Source organism: Nyctereutes procyonoides, unplaced genomic scaffold, assembly GCF_905146905.1.
Source record: "Nyctereutes procyonoides isolate TBG_1078 unplaced genomic scaffold, NYPRO_anot_genome, whole genome shotgun sequence".
Lineage (NCBI taxonomy): Eukaryota > Metazoa > Chordata > Mammalia > Carnivora > Canidae > Nyctereutes > Nyctereutes procyonoides.
The window spans coordinates 54353909-54375580 of record NW_026575135.1 but is presented as its reverse complement, the minus strand read 5'-3'; the positions used below and the strand labels follow the sequence as shown (position 1 = coordinate 54375580).

General features: G+C 39.0%; 1 protein-coding gene across 4 annotated transcripts in view; it reads right to left on the bottom strand.

Moving 5' to 3' along the window:
• The window catches only part of RAPGEF6 (Rap guanine nucleotide exchange factor 6), a 183999-nt gene extending 167860 nt beyond the window's left edge, over positions 1 to 16139 (bottom strand). For 2 of the 4 annotated variants that reach the window (XM_055301416.1, XM_055301418.1), the window contains exon 1: positions 15873 to 16139. In XM_055301416.1, the coding sequence (XP_055157391.1) occupies positions 15873 to 15941 (69 nt within the window). In that variant the 5' untranslated portion in view covers positions 15942 to 16139. Of the gene's footprint in view, positions 1 to 15632; positions 15724 to 15872 lie in introns of all 4 variants that reach the window. The other 2 variants (XM_055301419.1, XM_055301420.1) reach the window with 2 other exon arrangements.
• Between the last annotated feature and the right edge of the window lie 5533 nt (positions 16140 to 21672).

Here is a 21672-nt window from a genome sequence, read left to right as displayed (position 1 = left end):
GGTCAATCAACACATGCAGTATATAGCTTATTGAATCCAAGTAGTGGACTGCTTGTGGTAGGAGTATGACATGGTTGCCTAGCCCCAAGTCTACTTCTCCAATAATCCCAGCAATTCTGTAGCTATCCAGTACAGCTATCCATTTTATTCCTTTTCTTTAAAGTAAACAGAACTGGGTTCTCTTGCATTTAAGTTTACTACCCTGATAGACGCTTAGACTAGCACCATCAGCCTCACTTGGGAACTTGGTAAAAATGCAAATTATCAGGCCCCATTCTAGACTTAGTGAATCAGAAACTCTGGTATAGACCCCAGCAATTTGTGGTTTAATCAGGACTACAAATGGTTCTGATGTAAACTAAAATTTGACAACCACTGGTTGACAGGTAGGATGCATGCCATTCTGTGTTATTTGGCTGATAACCTATTAATGAGAAAGGGACTTAAGCACTGAGATGTCTAGTAAATCCTACTCCCTATGATGGACCTGGTTTGAGGGTCGTAAGATGCTAAGCACTCATAAAACAATAGAAAAGATGCTCCCAAAACAAAGGATGGTTGTAGTACCAAGCTAGTTAATTTTCCCACATGATGTGTGGTTATGGTATTTTGTTTAAATGGGATAGCAAGCAGTTGCTGACTGTGTAAAGTTGGGCTTAGAAAGGGGTTTCTTGTAGGTTTTTTTAAGTAGGCACCATGCCCAATATGGGGCTCAAACTCACAACTCTGAGACCAAGAGTTGAATCCTCTATTCACTAGCTAGGCACCCTGGTTTCTTGTAGTTTTGTACCAACTATCTTTGAGATAGGCTTGAGGTATTATTATTAGGCTTAGTGCACCCAAGATCAATAATAGCTATTATAGAAAGCCAAAAGAAACAAACAATAACAACAACAAAAACTTGACAGAGACAGGCCAGAAGTCTTCTAGATAATTCTTGGTAGTAAAAAATTTAAATACTAGATTCAAGGAGGTATAATCAATTACAGTGTGCACTTGAAAGCTGCTCTATTAACCCTCAATGAGGGAAGTCATGATGAAGATGGTAAAACTAGAAGTCATGACATTCCAGATCAGCAACACCAGAATGAGCCACCTGTTCTGTAACTACAACATACTGCAGAAATTAACCAGAACTATTAAAAAAAAAATACTCTGGATTAAGGAATAAAATAAATTTTTTTGCTTTTGGATAAGCAAAAAAATGGTGAGGAATGGTGATGACTCAGCTTCCTAAAACAGATCAACCATACCATCTCAGCCAGTCATGTCAGTAAAGATGGGCAAGCTGAGGTGTTAACACTGTCATCCTACAACAAAGCAGTTTTTTATATCCTTCAAACACTCCAAACCTAATACATCCACTGTAGATACATCCTATTGGTTTTCAATTTCATTTTTTAAATTAAAATATTAAATTTTTATTTGCAGCTCTGTATGAGGAATTAACAATCCTTTTAAGTATACATTCTCATTAAGTATGCTTTCTTCAATGTTGTGCCAAGCAGTGTGCTACTCCTGGAGTAAATCCCATCTTTCCGTTCTACTGATGGCCATTCTACACAGGCTTACAAATCCAACCAAAACTTGGAAAACACAGAGTGGAATGCTTAAAGGATATTTTTCTGTTTCTTCAACTCTAAAACTAGTGAATTTCTTATTCTATGATTAACTCATTATATGCAACTTTCAATATAGCATTAATTACCTAAAACACTCATTAACGAAGATATTTTACGCAGTATCTTTTTCCCCCCCGGAAAGCACGTACATTCCTAGATTTTTAACAATGAAAAATCTCCCAGGGTGGATCCTAAAAGCACTACAGATTCAATTCCAAGATATAGATCGATCGATCGATCGATCCTGCAGCTACAGGTCTATACATAAAAACTTATAGTGAAGAATCCTCTACAAATCAACGTTAGGCTGAAGATAGAATAAAAGTGTAGTTAAAAAGCTGGGAATCTAGAGACAGCCTCAGGTTCAAATTATGCCTCTATCAGTTACTAACCACGTAATCTTGGATTATTTGCTTAATGTTTATTATCTGTACAAGAGGAACAAATAAACTACCTCCCTTTAAACATAAAATGTTAAGTGTGTAGTACAGAGACTATCACATGGTAAATAAGTAACATGTTAGTACTGCATGTTTAATATATACACATGCATTATAAAATTACAGAACAAGGATTAAATTACACTCACACTACTAATGCTATTTTGAATGTTTCTGACAATGGCTACAAGTTAACAATACCATACATTAAACACAGAATTTTATTTCACTGGTTTTCTCATGCATGAGGGGTAAATATATTCTGCAAAATGGCAGTAAAGAGCTTCACAATATTTACCACACCTGGAGCCCAACCCCCAGTTTCTAAATACTATTTCCTACTAATAGAACAAGGGTTCCTTGGATAAGTATCTGATTTTAACTAGGGCAAGGAAAGTATAAGCCTAAAACATCTTTTTGTACCAGAAAATAAGGAATTAAAGACCAATGGGGTCATGTCAAAAGGACATAGGAGATGACTTTGAAAGGACTCCCAATGGCTAAATTTCGAGTCACCTGATAATCAAAAGGAATAATGAAAATATTAAAAATACAAAAATAATCCTTGAAAGAACATTTTTTTAAAAAAAGAGGAGGAGGAGGAGGAGGACAGGGAAAGATGGGAAAGTTCTTCCCAGAGTCCCGGGATCAAGCTCTGCAGAGAGTCCTGTATTGGGCTCCCTGCTCAGCAGGGAGTTGGTTGCTTCTCCCTCCGCTTGTGCTTGCTCTCTCAAATAATAAAATCTTTAAAAAAAAAAAAAAAGTCATGTTTATGAAAGTGAGAAAAAAGCAAAAGAACTGTTCCCTATTCAAGAAGACTAGGGGCACCTGGGTGGGTTAGTCAGAAAAGCATGTGACCCTCAATCTCAGGATCATGAGTCAAGCCCCAACATGGGGCTTGAAATAAACCTAAAAAAAAATATAATTAAGAAATGAAGACTAAAGAGTATTAACAACCAAATGTAATGTACCCTGACTGGATCATATATTGTGAAATATAACAAATATAGGAGACATTTTAAAAATATGGTGAGTGGTAAATTGTTATCAGGTCTGCAGTTTACTTTCATATGGTTTAGCAAAATAAAGTATATGCTAGAGAGACGGACATAAGATAAAAATGGCAAAATATCGCATTGAGGTAAGAGTATGAAATAAAGGACCAAAAAAAAAAAGGATATTATTCTTCCCATGTTTCTGTAGTTTTGAATTTCTCAAAACAGAAAAATGGGGGGTGGGCAATGCATGACTGTTTTCTGTTTACTCCACAGGGTGACAGAAATTTCTAGCTTTCCTGAAATTTCAAGTCTCATTCAATGATCTCCATTCTTTTTTTCATTATCTTTTCCTATATATCCCCAATCATCACCATATGTTAACCTGTGTCCATGACACACTGCTCACAGGAATGTTCTCTGGAAAAGCTCATCTCATTCTATCAGTGAATTAGAATTTAGTCTTATCTCACTATACATTTGGGTATACCTTTTTTTTTTTAAGATTTTATTTATTTATTCATGAGAAACACACACAGAGAGGCAGAGACATAGGCAGAGGGAGAAACAGGCTCCCTGTGGGGAGCCTAATACATGCCTCCATCCCAGGACCCTGGGATCACAACCCAAGCCACAAGCAGAGGCTCAATCACTGAACCACCCAGGTGCCCCTGGGTATATGTTTCTATAGTAAACTAGAACTTTTTAATTGTAGATTAAAAATAATTACTTGAACATTAAATTTTATCAATAAAAACTCTAACATTAAAAAGTTATAACCTGAGATTTTTAGAGATGAAAATCCCAAATGTTATGCTGAAACACTGGAACTCCAAAAATTAGTCTGTGAAATAATGCATCAAAAGATCAAGCATCTAATTACTTCTAAGTTCAAAGTTTAGGCTGAACTTCACCTTTCTGATCCTACTAGGTATTACACAGTCATCCAAGATACGCTAATTTCAAGTTTCACATGTACTTTTAATCTTTCTCTCTGTAATTTTTTATAATACTTGCTGATACATTCATCACTCATTCACTCCTCTGTCCTAGAACTCCCTTCCCCTCTCCTTTCTGTAATATGGTTCTCATTCCGATGGAAAACATTTAGTAACAACTACATGCACAGAATGTGATATTAAAATACCTAGCTTTGGGGATCCCTGGGTGGCGCAGTGGTTTAGCGCCTGCCTTTGGCCCAGGGCGTGATCCTGGAGACCCGGGATCGAATCCCACGTCGGGCTCCCGGTGCATGGAGCCTGCTTCTCCCTCTGCCTGTGTCTCTGCCTCTCTCTCTCTCTCTCTCTCTCTCTCTCTCTCTCTGTGTGACTATCATAAATAAATAAAAACTAAAAAAAAAAAAAAAAAAGAATACTTAGCTTTGAATCTTGACTCCACGGTTTTCTAGTTGTGTGAACTTAGACAAAGTTAGTCTGTGATTCTGTTGCCCTATATGTAAAATGGGCATGACACCTTCTTTCAGTGTTTTTGGAAATGTGTATAAAGGTTTGTTTTTTTAAACAGTGACAGGTGTCCAATAAGCATCATAGTATATAAATCTTAGCCATTCTTATGGCTATTATTACTTTTCTGCTCGAGATGCTCCTGAGTCTCCTTCACAGGCTTTGCCTTTCTCCCTTAAACATTTATAAATGTCCTCCTGTGACATCCATCCTTTCTTCACTAGAGACACTCTACCATCTGTAAAATCCTCTACATCCATAGTTTCAACTACCATATACATGCTAATGACACTCATATTTGTATTTCTAGTCTAGAGCTCTCTAGTAAAACTTACAACAACCTACATGTTCTAGAGCGTAATGAACACTTTCACCTGGGAGATCCATCAGCATCTCCAGTGCAATAAATTGCAAAGCTGAACTCATTATTTATACTCTTGGCTGTATCTTCCTCCTAGGTTCCCTGATTTACGTGATACACTCTTCTTCAATGGTTCTGGCCAGAAAATTATCAATTCTATTTCATAAATATCTCTGTTCAACATCCCACCTGTAGCAATTTAGGGATTTATTTCTCACTGGTAACAGAAAACAGCCTTCCTGCATCTAAGTCTGACCTGTAATCCATTCTTCATAGTCCTGCCAGAGTTATCTTTCCAAAAATCAAACATAAACTCAACAAAGAGAAAACAGTCCTTCACGATCCAGATCCTGGCCATGTCTCCAGCGTCATCTCTTGTACTACTCATCTGCCCAGGCAACATGCATGTTCATGCCAAGTTCATCTTGTGGCTTTGACAAATACTGTTTCCTTTTCAGGAAACACCCACTATCCCTTCTTTACCTAATATTTACATATTGTAATCTATACTCAAGTCAGGATTCCCTTTTCTAAAACAGCATGAATGACACCTGCCTACTCTTTACTCATCTCTCCCAAGAGAGTGGGCCTCATTTTACAGCTATTACAGTACTTTAGCAGGCTGTATTTTAACTGTGTATTTGCCAATCTCCTCCCATAAAGAACAAAGTTTAATCTTTTATCCCTGGCACTTAGAAATGGTATATAAAAAGTATTTACCACACAAATATACAATAGGCACTCTTTCTCAAAAAATGTATGTATTCAAATCTGCCTCATTTAAGGAGCTTATTATAAATACTCCAAACTCCAGCTGGCAGTTGTGACACATATCTTTGTAAAATACAAAACAAAAAAACCTTCTGTGTTGAAGCCTTTTTGTATTAGCTGAATGCTTTTAAAAGGCAAAAATGGAATATACTACCAACCTTTGAAAACAATAAGTTATAAAATAGAATGCTGTAAGAAATTACTGACACAGATATCAAGTAACACCTGTTTTCATCCTACATAAAACTTGAGAATTCTAAATTTCCATTAAATCTACACAGCACCTTAAAGGACTACAGATAGCACAGGCAAGATAAAACAAGGGGAATTTACTCAGGAAAATAATAGACATCAATACAGATGACAAAAGTTCAAAACTTAAAATATGGCCTAAACTTCACTGTTCTGATGCAGACAAAGCAGTAGGGTGCTACTGGACTGAGGAAGTTACCAATGAATCATGTGACCTCGAACAAGCCATTGTATCTCTCAGGAGTGCAGTTCCTTTATCTATACACAACTCTTGTCACTAGCTCTTGACCTCACCAGCTAAAGTATTTCTAGAAGTGCTAAATATACATTCACAAATACATGCTGGCAGTGCTAAGTGTCTTGTCCGATGAACCCCACTATCTCTGCCACATGACAAAGCCTAAAGCCCCCGTCTGCCAAAGTTTTAGTTTATGACAAAGTAGTGGAGAGTGTCTTATAGTGGAGAGCATCAAATAGGGGCTGCTTATGCCTCCATAATTCCATGTTCTCAATAAAGTGGCTTGTTCACTTATTTACAGTAAGATCTCAGTTTACACAGGCTGGTCCAAAGTCAAACCAAATAATAACCACAATGTCATAGAGCTCACAATCACTCCATCCTTTTCAAAGAACAGGACTTTGTCACATAGTCAAGCTCATCATGCCTGGCTGCTCCTCAATTCTGTCAAATTCTCTTGGGGAAGCCTCTTAGTCTCTCCAAAGCAAAATTTTATGGTGTCCAAGTTCCGGAATGGCTACAGTTTTTTCTCAAGATGGGACTCTCCAATACATGTAAAATGAGGTGCCTGGAAGGGATGTTGTCTAATAAAGACTCCATCCAGATCTATGTTCTCTTTCTACCCAGTTAAGTTTACAAATGAAGGCTATAGGGCCCCAAAGCATAAGTAAGTTCTTGTACTTTCCAAAAACCCTCTGAATGTGCATCTGCCATAGAAAAGCACAAGAGAATCTTTGTTCTGCCACCCTCAGGGATGTGCAGTGACTCACTCAAAAATGACTCCAAGTACAATGGTATGCTTTCGTCAATTCAGAAAAAACCTCTACAAGTCTATATTTAAGGATTACTCTAAATTCTGAAATGGATTAATAACTACAAGAATATTAAATTTTACATTCTTACAGTCCTAGCTCCCTCTTCAACCTTTTATAACAAATATAAGCTAGTTTTTTAAACCTTTTTCTGTGGGAAGGTAATTATATTAGCACCTTGCTGAGCATGTTATTTTTGCCCAGGAAAAGTTTTAAGTCATCTGGTTAAAACCGTATGAGAAATTAAAACCGATATTTATCTAAATTTCTCTCTGAAGTTTCCTGCACATATGTTTTTTGTGTGTTTTAATACCATACAAAAAAGGAGTTCCTGTTTCAAGGTATGACTATGTTTCTCCACTCAGTACTATTTATGAAGAACTGCCAGGTAAAACACACTGTCTTTATGGCAACTGCACTTTTTTCACAATTTAATTAGAGAGTACTAACAGGAAATTTTGCCATTTTTGCCAAGCTTCATCAGTCTTAATCCTAGGACTTCAAATATTAGACCAATAGAAATCACCACAGTAAGAGGGGAACAGTATTTTTCACATTCTTTACTTCTTAAAGTCAATTACAAACATCTGGATACCTATTTTTACCAAGTATTACATACTCTGCACTGGGACATAAGGATACTTTGTCTTCAAGGAGATCATATTCCAGCCACAGAGACAAACATGCAAGTAATCCTAACACAGTAATTATTGTGGTGGAGCAAAGTGTGAAGTATCCTGGGAACACTGAGGAGTGGAAAAGTAAGGAAATTTGCAATTTTGCAGATGAGTACTGGAGCTGACACTTCAGTGCGGAGACTGAACTTGCCAAGTCAGAGGATAGCTTTCCAGTTAGAAGAAAGGCAAGCTAATATATATGCTGTCATTTATTGTTTATTATCACAAGTACTTGCTAAATACTTGACATTTATTATCTCATTTGGTCTACACAACAATCCCAAAATGATATTCAGTCTTAGAGAAGTTAGGCAACTTGCCTAGGATCACTCAAAATCTCAGTGCTGGAGCCTACATTTAAAGTAGACTTGCCCAAATGCAAAATTCCAGGGCTGTAAACACTGCTATAAGCATACTTTCCATCCTGCATAAAGCACACAGAGGAGAGTATGACACAATGGACAATGCTTCTCACCTGTGTATCAGAACCACTTAAGAAGCTTTTTGTAAATACTAAGGCTTAACACTCCATTCCAGAGATGCCTGGGTAGCTCAGTGGTTCAGTGTCTGCCTTCAGTTCAGGGCCTGATCCTGGGTCTGGGGACTGAGTCCCACATCAGGCTCCCTGCCTATGGAGCCTGCTTCTCCCTCTGCCTATGTCTCTGCTCCTCTCTCTGTGTCTCTCATGAACAGATAAAATCTTAAGAAAAACCCCACTCCATTCCAAATGTTCTAACTCAAGAAATAAAGGGTGAGCACAGGTAATAATAATAATAATAAAAAGTTCCCTACAGTGAGAAATAGACATAGCCTAGATAGAGAAGTAAGGTGTTTTGAAATTTTAAGTTGTTAAAATACATGTGTTTGGGACGATAAGGCTAGAGTGCCATGCAGAAGATCATGGAGGACTCTACCTCTCTAAACAAGTTCACTTCACTTTCTTGGATCTTATTCTGCCTTCACTTTCTCTGGTCTTATTCTCTCTTCAACCCATTGCAATCAGGATAAAGATCCTGATAAAGATTCTTTAGTCCAGTGAAATCATTCTAATAGACACAATCCAAAGAACTTATCAATTCTCCTTTTCTTGAACTCTCAAAAGTATCTGACATTAGTGCTTAGGGATTTCTGTCTGAAATGCCCTCTTGTAGCAGCACTCTTCTATTCTCCATCCTACTTCTTTAACTATTTTCAGTCTCTTTTGCAGTTCTCTTTTCCTTGTCCCATCCCTTTAATAGAAGAGCACCCAAAGAGAAGACTCTACCAAAGAGAAGAGTCCTACTCTCATTTTGCTTTTCACCCTGGTCATTCCTACCAACCTCATGACTTCACCTATAACCCATATGCTGTAGACTCTCACATCGAATCAGACCCAGAGCCTGGTTTAACCTGAAGCTGCAAATTCTGACTGAACATCCACCTACCTGTATCCCCTGGATGGAGTCTGAAAACAGCTTCCAAGACTTAATCTCTTTCCATCCTAATTCTGCTTACTAGTGCACTCTTAAACAGGCAGTTACCCAAATCATTTAAACTTCTGCTTTGCTCTTGCACCCAGTCCAAATCTGTTTCCAACAAGCAAAAGACAGATAGCCAGGCCTAATCTGGTGTATTAGAGAATTTTGAGAGGAACAAAAGGGCAGAGCATATCTTGGTCTCAAATGCAGCTTCTGGAGCTGAGAAGCAATTACCGGAAAAGTAGGTTTGTACTTTTCAATTCAGAGTGAATTAGACAATTCAAAAGGGTAGCTAAAAGGGTTGGGATAAAAAGGATAGGCAAATGAAGATCAAGGAAATCACCGAGAGAGAAGGTTCCAAGTCCAATCCAAGGGTTAAACACAAAAAACCAAGCCTTCTTGGTTGCTGCAAAGAATACACATTTTATGATTGTACTCAAATGAAGTTCAAAAGTAGGCAGAACAAATTTACAGTAAAAGATGTCCAAAAAAAAGTGCTTTCCTCTTGGAAAGGGTACTGCCTGGGAGAGGCAAAAGGGGGAGCTTCTAGAGTGGTGATAATATTCCATACCTCGATTTGGATGGTAACTAGATGTATCTGTAAAAATTAAGCTGGCCATCCACTTAGGGGGTGTGGACTTTATTGTATGTATACTATAGTCAATTTCAAACTTTTAAGAAAAAACGTGGTGGGAGGCAGAATACTCCCAATTCCAGTGAGTACCACTAGGGCCAGTTCCAGCTCCTCAATAACTCAGTTTCCCATATGCCACTACCTTGTTTCACACCTGAGCCACTCATTTGTGTCCTATAACCAGGACCCTATCTCCTGGTTTGTCATCCTGATATAATCATTAATAGTCTTCTCTTTCATTCAGAAATGTACCCTGGTTTGGACAAAATGTTCACCCTACCTATAAGCCTTCTTGCCTTTATTACAGCACCATCCTTCCTCCCCAATACATCTTCAACAACGCCCACAGAGTGATCTTTGTAAAAGCTGATGTTATTTTCAGGCTTCAAACCCTCCAATGTTTCTCCTTTATTCATAAAATCAAGTACAAATCCTTGAAATGATTTAAACCTGCTAGTATATCCAGCTTTAACATTTAACCCCCAACACCCCGTACACAATGTTTTGCAACCTTTATTCATTATCACATCCCTCTCAAACAGCCTTTTTAGACATTTTTTCCCTAAATGCTGCCTCATCCCCAATTCAATACTAAGGAATAAGATTCTGCTAGGTAGAATTGACTTTTGTAAGGCTACAAACCATAGTAAGGTCTAAGATTTTCTCCACTACTCCCCTAAAATACAATTTTTGTTAGGTACCTGGGTGGCTCGGCCAATTGATCAGTTAAGAGTCCAACTCTTAATTTTGGCTCAGGCCATGATCTCATGGTCATGGGATCCAACCCAGTGCTGGGCATCCCAGTCAGCACAGAATCTGCTTATCCCTCTCCCACCCACCCCCGCTCTTCCCCCTGTGAGCACATGCACACACATGCTCTCTCTCAAATAAAAAACCTTTAAAAAATAATTTTTGTCCCTTTGGGGATGATATCACCCCAACTGGGAATGCACGCTTACAAAGTGGCTTCTTGTTCTACACATCTATTTTTCCTTTGCTCTTTTTGCTCTCTGCTTGGAATGACTTCCCTTTAGAGGTCATCCAGACAGCTATTCACAACGTTTAAGATTCAATTAATTGCTCCTCAAAGCTTTTCCTAAAAAAAAAAAAAAAAAAAAGCTTTTCCTTTTCCCACTTGCAGTCCAAAGTATCCTATCCATACATTTGTCAATGATAACCTTAACATTTTACTGTTTCCATGACTGTCCCCTGACTCATAAATAGGGACCATATCCAAGTTCTTTCTACAACATTCAATTTTAGTATTGTGTCTTACATATTTATTAAATGAAAGGACATGTTATTATGCAGTTGCGATAACCCTACAACTCAGTTTACCTCAGATAGTCCCTCTTTAACCTGTTATCCTGACATAAATATTAATAGCGCCTCTTTTAACTTGCAAAAAATTATGTAGATTATGACTTATATAGCTAACTTATCTAGACAGTGGACAATTCTGATCAAGAGTGAAACATGTTCCCCAGCATCAATAAAGTGTCACAAACAGAAGAAAAAAAATAAAGAGAAACATGATGAGATATGGGTATTAAAAAGAACACTGTAGCAGTAAAATAACAAAAAATAAGATGACTCAAGCAAAATAATCAAAGGTAAAAATGATATAAGGGCCTGAATTAGGGTAGCAAGCATGGGAGGAAAAAAGGTAGAAAGATTCAGGACATAAAATCAACAAGGCTTAGCAGCCAGTTGGATAGAGAGAAGACTAACAGGGAGAATCATGAGTCTAAACATGAATTTCTAAACTGAGCAACTGGGGCAGTCACCAACAGAATACTAAGAGGGAATGAGGAGACTTCAACTTAGGAAAGGTGATTAAAGAAACTGGAGGACAATTTAACAGATATATGCATTTAAAGCACATGAAAGGGGGGGGGGGCGGTAAGAAGGGCCAGCTGTCAGCCTCTAAATATAAACTGAAGGTAAAGGGGCTGAATGAGGCTTCCCAGGAGGTACAAAATCAAGTTATACCAATAGAAACTATTAGCTTTTTAACATGAGGATCACAAAATGAGTTCTCAATTTTGTTTTAGTACATTTATTCATTATTAAGTACATAAAAACCATGATATTAATCACGGAAATAAACCCTAAGAGAGATAAGGAGGTCTGAGGTAAAAAAGAAAGGTTATTGACAAAGAATGGTGTTGCATGTGCGCTAAGTTGAGGAAGAGCCAAAATCAAGACTATAATTTTGACTGTAATATATTAAATTTTCGTAGAACTAAAAATGAGTACCTTAACAGCTTCCATGGATTTAGAGCACTAAGCTTCTCAGAGTACTTAAGTCTAAAATTTTCCACTTAAAAAAAAAAAAAAATCTTTGTGAAGTGGAAAAGGAAATCAAAGAACTACCTCAGGAAAGGACAATGGGCTGCGAAGCTGGGTCTACAAAGTAGGACAAATAAGCCAGAAAGAAAAAACTGTGTTAGAACAGTTTTAAGTGGTATACTGTAAAACATATTTTCACATTCCATGTCTGGCTAACTAAGATTAAGTCTGAGATGATAATTTCACATAAGGGCAGCAGATGGTTCAAAATAAACAGACTATTAGTTTTGTCCCAGAAACAAACAGAAGACTTCTTTACTCATTACACAATGCAAACATCTGATTACAAGATTATAAGACAGTGATTCTTACCTATTTGTCTATTTTTTTCATAATACTTTGTACACACTAAGCATTAAAAAAATAGGTTGAATGAATTTTATCCCCTTCTATTACACATTTCATTTGTTTTGGCTGTTGTTCTCCTGCACTGTTTGCTCCCACTCATTCTCTTTTGCTGGTCTCTGCTCTTCACCCCTGATATAGTAGTAATCAACCATGTCACGGGGCTGTGGTCCTCTTCTATTCTCTATGTACACTCACTGCTGTTGTAATTTCATTCAGTCTCGTGACTTTAAATAGTATCTACTACCTAATGAGTATAAAGTTTTTATCTCCAGCCCAGCCCTCTCCATAGAAATAGAATTTTGTATATGCAACTCCTTACTCAACATTTCTAATAATTTCACATGTGACACATTCAAAATTGAATTCTTGGGCACCTGGGTAGTTCAGTGGTTAAGAGTCTGCCTTTGGCTCAGGTCGTGATCCCAGGGTCCTGGGACCGAGTCCCGCATCAGGCTCCCCATAGGGAGCCTGCTTCTCCCTTGCCTATGTCTCTGCCTCTCTCTCTCTCTTTCTCTGTCTCCCATGAATAAATAAATAAACTCTATAAAAAAAAAAAAAAAAACTGAACTCCCTCCCAAAACCTGCTCCTCCTGCAGCTTTCTCCCATCTCTTTGATGCCACCTGAAACTCTATGATGGTAACTCCAACACCAATTTTCAGGCCAAAACACTTGAAACCTTGCTCAATTCTTTTTCCCCCCTCAAAGCATACAGCTAATTCATTAACAAATCTTCTGTTGGCTAAACCTTCAAAATATTTCCGTACTTGATTATTTCCTACCACCTGCATTACTATCACTTTAGTCTGAGTTACAATTAGTTCTTCCCAACTGCAACATGATAGCCTCTAACTGATGAATCTGCTTCTTCCTACTGTTACTACCATATTCTATAATCTCAACCCAGCAAGCAACCAGGGGGCTCTTTAAAAAGTTAAGGAGGATAATATCACTCCTCTACTTCAAAATCCTCTGGCGGCTCTCTCACACAAAAGAAAAGTTAAGGAACTTCTTAAGACTCTAATGAAATACTCCCTTCCATACTATTACTGTCTCTCTGACTTCATCTCTTACAATTCTCACCTTTGTTTACTCTCCTCCAGTCACTAGGAGCTCCTTGCTATTCCTTTGAAGGCACCAGACATACTCTCATCTTGGAAGTACAATGACTATTCCCTCTACTTTGAAAGATCTTTCCCCATATATCTCCAGAGCTAATTCCATCACATGCATCAAGCCTTCACTCAAAAGTCATCTCAAAAATCACAACACTGACCATCTTATTTAAACTGTAACCCAGCCCTTGCCCCTTGCTTCCAATCCCTTTATTCCTTCTCAAATTAGTCATTATCACATATTATTTAACTTGGTTTTATTTATCCATTTCCTCCCTTCCTCCTTTCATAAGAATTCCAAGAACCAGTAGGGCAGGCCTGTTTCGCTCACTGATACATCCCAGTGCACAGAACAGTGCCTTGAACTTACAAGATTTCAATCAATAATTGATCAATGAATATACTTATAATAAAATTTTAAGACTCCACTAAAAGAATAAAGATCTCCTGAAAAGAGAAACATACTTGTGAGGATTTTCCTCACAAATAAATCATCACTTGGATTCAGGTTACCACTTCTTTACTCATACTTTTGTACTGCAAACAAATTCTATACTCACTCCAAAGCACCCGCCATGAATCAAGCAGTTAACCATGTTATGCTGCTAGATGTCAGGACTCTAGACTGTATAGTCGGTCAGCATTCCCTCAAACAATGCTGCTATTCCAGTAAAACAAGATAAAGTATTTAAAGCGGCACACACTGGTCAACATAATTTTGTGAGTAGTTTAAAAAATCTAAAACAAACAAACAAGGAAGGAAGGAAGGAAAAATCTCCTAAGGCTCAAAAATAGGTCATTTCAAGATAAGCTAATTATGCTATTAAAGAGGAGATTTTCCCATTAAAGTTTGAATTTATGGGGTGCCTAGGTGGCTCAGTCGGTTAAGCATCTGCCTTCAGCTTAGGTCATGGTCCTGGGGTTCTGGAATCAAGCTCAGAGTCCGCCTCCTTGCTCCGAGGGAAGCCTGCTTCTCCCTCTCCTCCCTGCTCATGCTCCCTCTTGCAGTCTTTCTCTCAAATCAATAAAAATCTTTTTAAAAAATATAATGTGAATTTATCATAAATATTATTTAAAAGTAAAAGCTACATTATAAATTGCAAGAGTTGCATAATAGTTTGGTTATATAAAAACTATAGCAGATTCACCTGTGTGAAGGTGAACGCTTTCAATTAGCTCACGACTTTAAGAATCATCACAAGGAAATTAAAACACAAGGGATTATAAATGTAGGTCTCAAAACGAGGACGCTGGAAAGAGGCAGAATTTGCCTTGTTTCCATTAAAAGATCAGGATCCCCAAAAACAAAGTTTTGATTTATCACAGCTACAGTCATGGCTTTACTAGTGTCATATCACAAAATATCAGCCCCAAGTTACTGAGACTCACTATGTAAAGTACTATAAATCTGAAAAAAAAAAAAAAAAAAGAAACAAAAAAAAAAAAACACCACCAAAAGTGACTTGGTAAGAATGAACATTTAATTTCATTTATTGCAAACTATATACATGACAGTCTAACAATCCTTCACACACTTGTCAGTTTTTGCTTTAAGAAAATATACCATTTTACAGAAACTTCTCCAAATCAAGGAAAACCTTCCCCAAGATCTAAACACTCTACGGGGCTACGCAGAGTTAGAAGGTTTCACTTACTTCACTAAAATTAGCCTTGAAGTCCCATTAAAATCATTTTAGCAAAAAATAAACAAACAAACAAACAAATAAATAAATCATTTTAGCTAATGCCACTGATGCTAACCCAATACAGCAAATTTTGGATCCAAGTACAAAATACTAAAAAATTTCCCGCTGACAGTCTGAGAAAGTACCAGCAAAACCGATCTTTAAATATGCATCATCCACCAGCAGGATTCGTCACCTGACTGGATGCAAAGTTTTAAACTGATTTTGAAAACTTTCTTTCCGAGGCAACTTCAGAGGCCTTTAAAGAAAAGTTACTTTTTCATAACATGACTATTACAGATGACTTTACAGTTTCTACCTCGTTTTCCTGTCCATCTACCTAGGGAAAATCTCACTCCGAGACCTACAGTTTGCCCTGAGAAAATACGATTTTGTTACGGTACCTTCTTACCGAAAACACTAGGAAGTCACCGGCAAAGACGGGTGTGCGGGAAGTCTGCACCCCAAGCAGGAAAGGCGGTCATCACCCCTGCGAGAAGGGCCTGGGTGAGGGCGGAGGAGAGACAGAGAACAGATATACTGGCAGCAGGTGCGAGGCTCTGGCAAGGGGACAGTCGCCGCAGGTTTCGGACCGACAGAAGGATGCTGTCCGTTGGACAGCGGGACGCGGGCTACGGTCGGCCAGCCTTACCTCGGGGGTCCGCTCGGGAGGCTTCTTCTTCAGCGCCTGCCTAGCGCCGGGGTCCACGGGTGAGTTCATGGCCGCGGCCCCGGCCCCCGTGCTCCCCAGCCTGCCCTTAGCAGTCCACGAGACAGCACATTCACCTTAAGTAGGGGGACTGTACTCTCCACGCCCGAGGTAGAGAACTCCGGACTGTCCCGGGGTCAGTGTTCGAGGAAACAAGCCTTCGCAACGCCCGCCCAGGGCCTCAGCCCACGCGCGACTGGCCAGAGGGAAGCCCGCACGGGGGCGGAAGGAGGAGCAGTGCGCGTGCGCAGCAGGGAGAGCACGCAAACGAGCGCCCAGGGGCGTGCCTCCGCGGTGACGTAAAAGCTGGGGCGGTGCAGTTAGGCCTCTTTCGACTCCTCTTCATGAGATTTGAAGACACGTCGCGAGATCTTACCTAAACCCGTCACGACATCCGCCTCGGATTTGCGGTTACGGCCATTCCAACTTCCGGTGCAAGGGCCGGAAACTAGCTGTGAGGGACTGAGCAGAAGTAGGCTGTTGGGGTAGAACCGTAAGGGTAAACGCCCCGGGGGGAGGGTTTTGTTTGTGCCTTAATCCGGAAGCTCAGGGCGTGGCCACGCCCCGGGCCAAACTCCAGTTCTGCAACGCCGACGCCCCTCCCGTGGGGAAAGTGCAGAAGTCTCCACTGCAGTTCGGCGAACAAGGAAGTTCGTTCACTCTCTTCCGTGCGTTTCTTTCAATAAAACGAATCTTGTGGAAGGAGGCCGTCAGGAAGTACTTTAACGGACCATTATGGACGTCCGGAGATCAAGGCAGAGAAATTCGAAGTCTCGTGGCCTTGAGCAGGGGTTGGCAGGCGCTGGTCCTGCGGCCAGCTCCCAGTTAGTGCTGGCCCGCGAAGTCACGTGTGTACTGCGTGCGCGGAACCCGTACCCAGGGCAGCCCTTTCCTAGGGTCGGAGGGGGTCGTGGGGCGAGGGGGCGGGCGTCGGGAGGATATAGGGCCCCCTAGACTCAGGAGTGATCAGTTCCGCACTGCATTTACATACTAGCCTGTTTTCCCAACAGTTTCCATTTATTTTCTGGTCCCTTGGTAAGAAAGAGAAAGACCACCCTTGAGGCTAGCCAGCACCTGCAAATGATGTTTTCACTGTGAGACGACTGACGGGATTCCAGAATCCGTCGTTCATCAAGTGTTTTTCACTGTTCTTTTGGCTGCACTGGTCTCAAAATTCTTCTTAGCCATCATCGACATATTTTCATTGGATTTTAAGCGTCCTGAGGTCTGTATACCACATGTAGGTGTATCTTAGTATTTCTCACGGCAATTACCATAGCTCACTAAAGAACTCAGTGTTTTATGATCATCAGTTTTTTAATGACGTGATAAGAATTGTACTTGAGAGTAACAAAAGGGAAAGGAGAATTCAGGCTGCAACATTGGTATTTCTGGGACTTGGTAACGATGGCTGATATTAAATAATAGCTTTGTTTTCTGTTGGTCGTTGGGCTTGCTCAAACTTGTATTTTACAACATACCATTAGCACATCTCTTTTTTGAGTATAGGCCAAAAACCATACCAGGGAAATTGTGGCTCAGCCATCCTGGAAATTAATTGTAGAGAGATCCCAAGGAATTGCAATGACCCATTTTGGTCATGTGTCTATATATAAACATGCTGCCAAAGGTCTGCCTAGACTCACAAAGGTTAGCCCTTCCATTCTTCAAGGATCAGTTTCTAGGGCCACATATTTGAAAGAAGGTAAAGGAATTAAAGTATGATAACCATGAGCTTAGACTTTAGGATAAACATCTGAATTTGTCTTTAATAAACTATTTCTATTTAAACCACTTTAAATGGGGCACCTGGTTGGCTCAGTGGTTGAGATCTGCCTTTGGCTCAGAGTGTGATCCCCAGGTCCCGGGATCAAGTCCTGCATCAAGGCTCCCCACATGCAGCCTGCTTCTCCCTCTGCCTGTGTCTCTGCCTCTCTCTCATGAATAAATAAAATCTTAAAAAAAAAAAAAAAAAAAAGCAAACCACTTTAAGTTAATATCTCTTAAATTCAGTTTATCAGTAAAATGGGAATAGTAAAGGACCCATTGCTTATATGAGATAATTTATGTGAAGTACTTTGGCTGTTGTCTGCACAACGCAGGCACACTTTACCTCTGAAAAGTAATTTCTCTAAAGCTGAAATAAACGTTTGAAGAACTAGAAAGTATTTTTTTAACCCCTAATTTTTTTTTCATTAGTAACTTGTAGAAACACATTTAGGCATTCATGAAAATGTGGAGCAAGAACTGTCAAACTGCAGGTTACATGTAAACTAGGAAACTGCTTTGGCAGAAAAATCTTCTAGTAACGCTGAAACATACCCTTTCACAGTAAGTCCAGTGCTTGATAATATGTGAAGAATACCCATGTACACTAGAAAAGATGAACAAAAATGTTCATTGTTCATATTAGCCAAAAACTAAAAATAACACCAATGCCCATCAATAATAGAATGAGTGTATTATGGTATCACTAGATTCAGTGGATGAATCTCCACCATAATGTTGAGAGAAAAAAAACAAAATATGAAGTATAATTAAAACCTAGAGCTCAAATACAGGCAAAATTAAATTATGTCACACAAGGATGCATAGACAGATAAAATTATAAAGAAAAAGGGAGATGTTCACAAAAATCATGTTGGTAGTTACAAAAAATGATGAGACTATTATGATCAGGACAGGGCACATGGAGTAAGGGACTTCTAGGTTACTATAAATAATCTTCTTGACCTAAGTTATGGTTTCATTACTGTATATTGATTTTTCTGTATATATTTCATGGCAAAAATTACACAAAAATAACCTACTAGGCTTTTATCCTAAGACAGCAATAGTAAAAACAATAAATGTCCATGATAACTATACAAATATGAACGTAAGCGCATTTTCAAAATCTTTCTTGTCCTTACTACTCTGTATTGTGCTCTAGTATGCTGAAAAAAGTGAATAGACAATGAAAACTCTAGTAACTTTTCAGAGAAAAGGCAACCTCTAAGGATTCACCAGGACTAGCTGGTATCTGAAAGGAAAAATAATGGTTCTGAATGCAAGAAGTCTATTAAATTCTAGGAAAAACAAAACATTAAATCTTAAATATATATATATATGGCTTAACTCCCTACCCTATCTTTCTTCACTCTACTTACCACAACCTGACTCCGTATTTTTTATTAAAGATTTTTTATTTATTTATTCATGAGAGACAGAGGCAGAGACACAGGCAGAGGGAGAAGCAGGCTCCATGCAGGGAGCCCAACATGGGACTTGGTCCCAGGACTCCAGGATCACACCCTGGGCCGAAGGCGGCGCCAAACCACTGAGCCACCCAGGTGCCCCTGACTCCATATTTTCATCTCTCTACCCAACTAGTGGGAAATAAGTAAACTCCCTAAGGACACAGAAGAAGGTTTGTATTATTTACTGGCATGTTGCTGGCACTCAGACTTGTGTCCAGCATATAACAGGTTTTCAATGATTCTGTTGAATGAACAAATGGAACTATCTAAGGATTAAGTAATGAAGAGGGGATTTTGCTATATTAAAAAAAAAGATAAGCACTTGACTTGTCTAATGGCAAAGAAAGAGGTCTGGTTAAGCAAATGTTTTATGCAAAACCAAAACCTTATTAGGCAGACACTCATAATGGCTATCTTAACAAAACAAAAAAAGCAAACCAACAAAAATATGGGAGTAAAGAGCACTGGTTTTAATAGCACCTGGAATGAAGTAAAGACTTAAGATTTCGAGTATGCTGGGAAATTGAGTCACTACCAGAGGGGGGTGGGTGGGAAACAACCCATGTTCTGGCCTAAATTCATAAAGGCAATTATAGTTGTTAAATCAGAATCTGAGGGGGAGGTGTCTAGGAATTAGTATTTCTCAAAAGCTACGTAGGTTAAAAAAAAAATAAAAAAGAGCTACGTAGGTGTTTCTAATATGCAACCAGGTTTAAAAACTACTTTAAACTAACTCAGGTTCTGGACTAGTCTTACCAGACTTAATTCCAGTCCCTTCACACAGTGAAGGATACGGACTTGTGAGTGCTGGGCTGTGACACAAAAGCAGCATCCCAAATTTCTTGAGAAAATAGCATCTCCCTTATACCTACACATTTCAAAAATGTGAGTCCCCTTGAGACCATTTAAGTCTTGCCTTTACCAAGAATCTGAATATGAGCACTGAGGTGAATAGAGAGACCTATTTTGGACTGTTTTTAAAAAGTCAGTTGGAAATAAGGAAGTTCACGCCTCTTCAACGTAGTATGCTCCTTAGAGTAAATGCAGATTTATCGGAGATCTGATCAGTGTTAACCCAGAGACCTGTCTGTAATCTAATGAAGGGACTGATCTAGTCTCACACTTTGATCAGTCCCTTTTAAAAGAATTACAAGGGACCAAGATTCAGGAGGCAGTGGAAGTTGGGGAAGCTCAGACTATGCTTGAAGACAATCACCAAAGTTCTTACAAATAATGGGTGGGAATTTCACATATTCTTTAAAAATATCTTTTGGGCTGCTTATATATTTTTTTTTTTTGGTTGGTGGATGCATCTGAAAGGTTAAACCTGGAAAAAACATAACCAAGTCCATGGTTTACACTCCAAAGCAAGGATAAGAAGCACTACATTCTCCAACCTTTGCCTTTTTAGCTAAGTCCTTCCTACTCAAAGCTACAATTCTTCAGCTCCCACTGCACCTTCACCTCAGGTTTTGTCCCACGTGTCATTCCACTCTACGTTTTACATTGGCAAAAACAAATGAATACCAGATAATCTTTTACAGTACGTTTGTCACCACATACTAGGTGGAAACCACTCTGGTCTGAGAAACAAAATGAACCCTCATAAGAAAGACTGTATGATCTCAGATTAGATTCCATGTTTCAGATTCTTACTGCCAAAATCATTCCTCTATGGTTCTCAGAAAGATTTCTCTAAATTTATTACATTTTCTCTAAATTTATATGCGGGAATAGCACAAAGCGACACAGATACCAATTATAAACCTCTAAAATATCTGATGGATGCTTCCCAAATACTGGATACTTCCTCTCTGCTTTAAAATAGTGCACTTATTTTCTTTTGTCTAATGTAAGAGTGATAAATATAAAATGATAAGACAATAGGCAATACAAAAAGCCACTGGTCTAATTCTGCCCCCCGACATTAACTCTGCCCAAATCAACTGGCCTGAGTAAGATAAGGCAGCATCCCAACAGCCTACTCAGGGCTGATTCACGGCTGCAGAGCAGGCTTTCCAGGCTGATGAAAGAGCTTACTAACCCTATAATGAAGATGAAGAGGACAGACATGCTCAAAGGCACATGCAAATGAGTGAACAAACCAGGATTAGAATACAAACCAATTGGCCAATTTTTTGGGGGGGGGTTTAATTATAAACTCAGTGGTAATCTGTATTGGATACAATGTTTTTAATGGTTTACATGGCTTCTTCTAGGTTTTAAATGATTTTGTTTTCAAAAAAGCAGTTAAAGAAATTTTCTGTTTGTCATCATGAAGAACAGGTCAAAAGTAACATACCAGTATATTTTTTGTGACTATACTTTCATTTATAAGAACATAATGTTAGGGACGCCTGGGTGGCTCAATGGTTGAGCACCTTTCAGCTCAGGGTGTGATCCTGAGGTCCTGGGATCAAGTTTCACATTGGGCTCCCCACAGGGAGCCTGCTTCTCCCTCTGCCTATGTTTTTGCCTCTCTGTGTCTTTCACGAATAAATAAA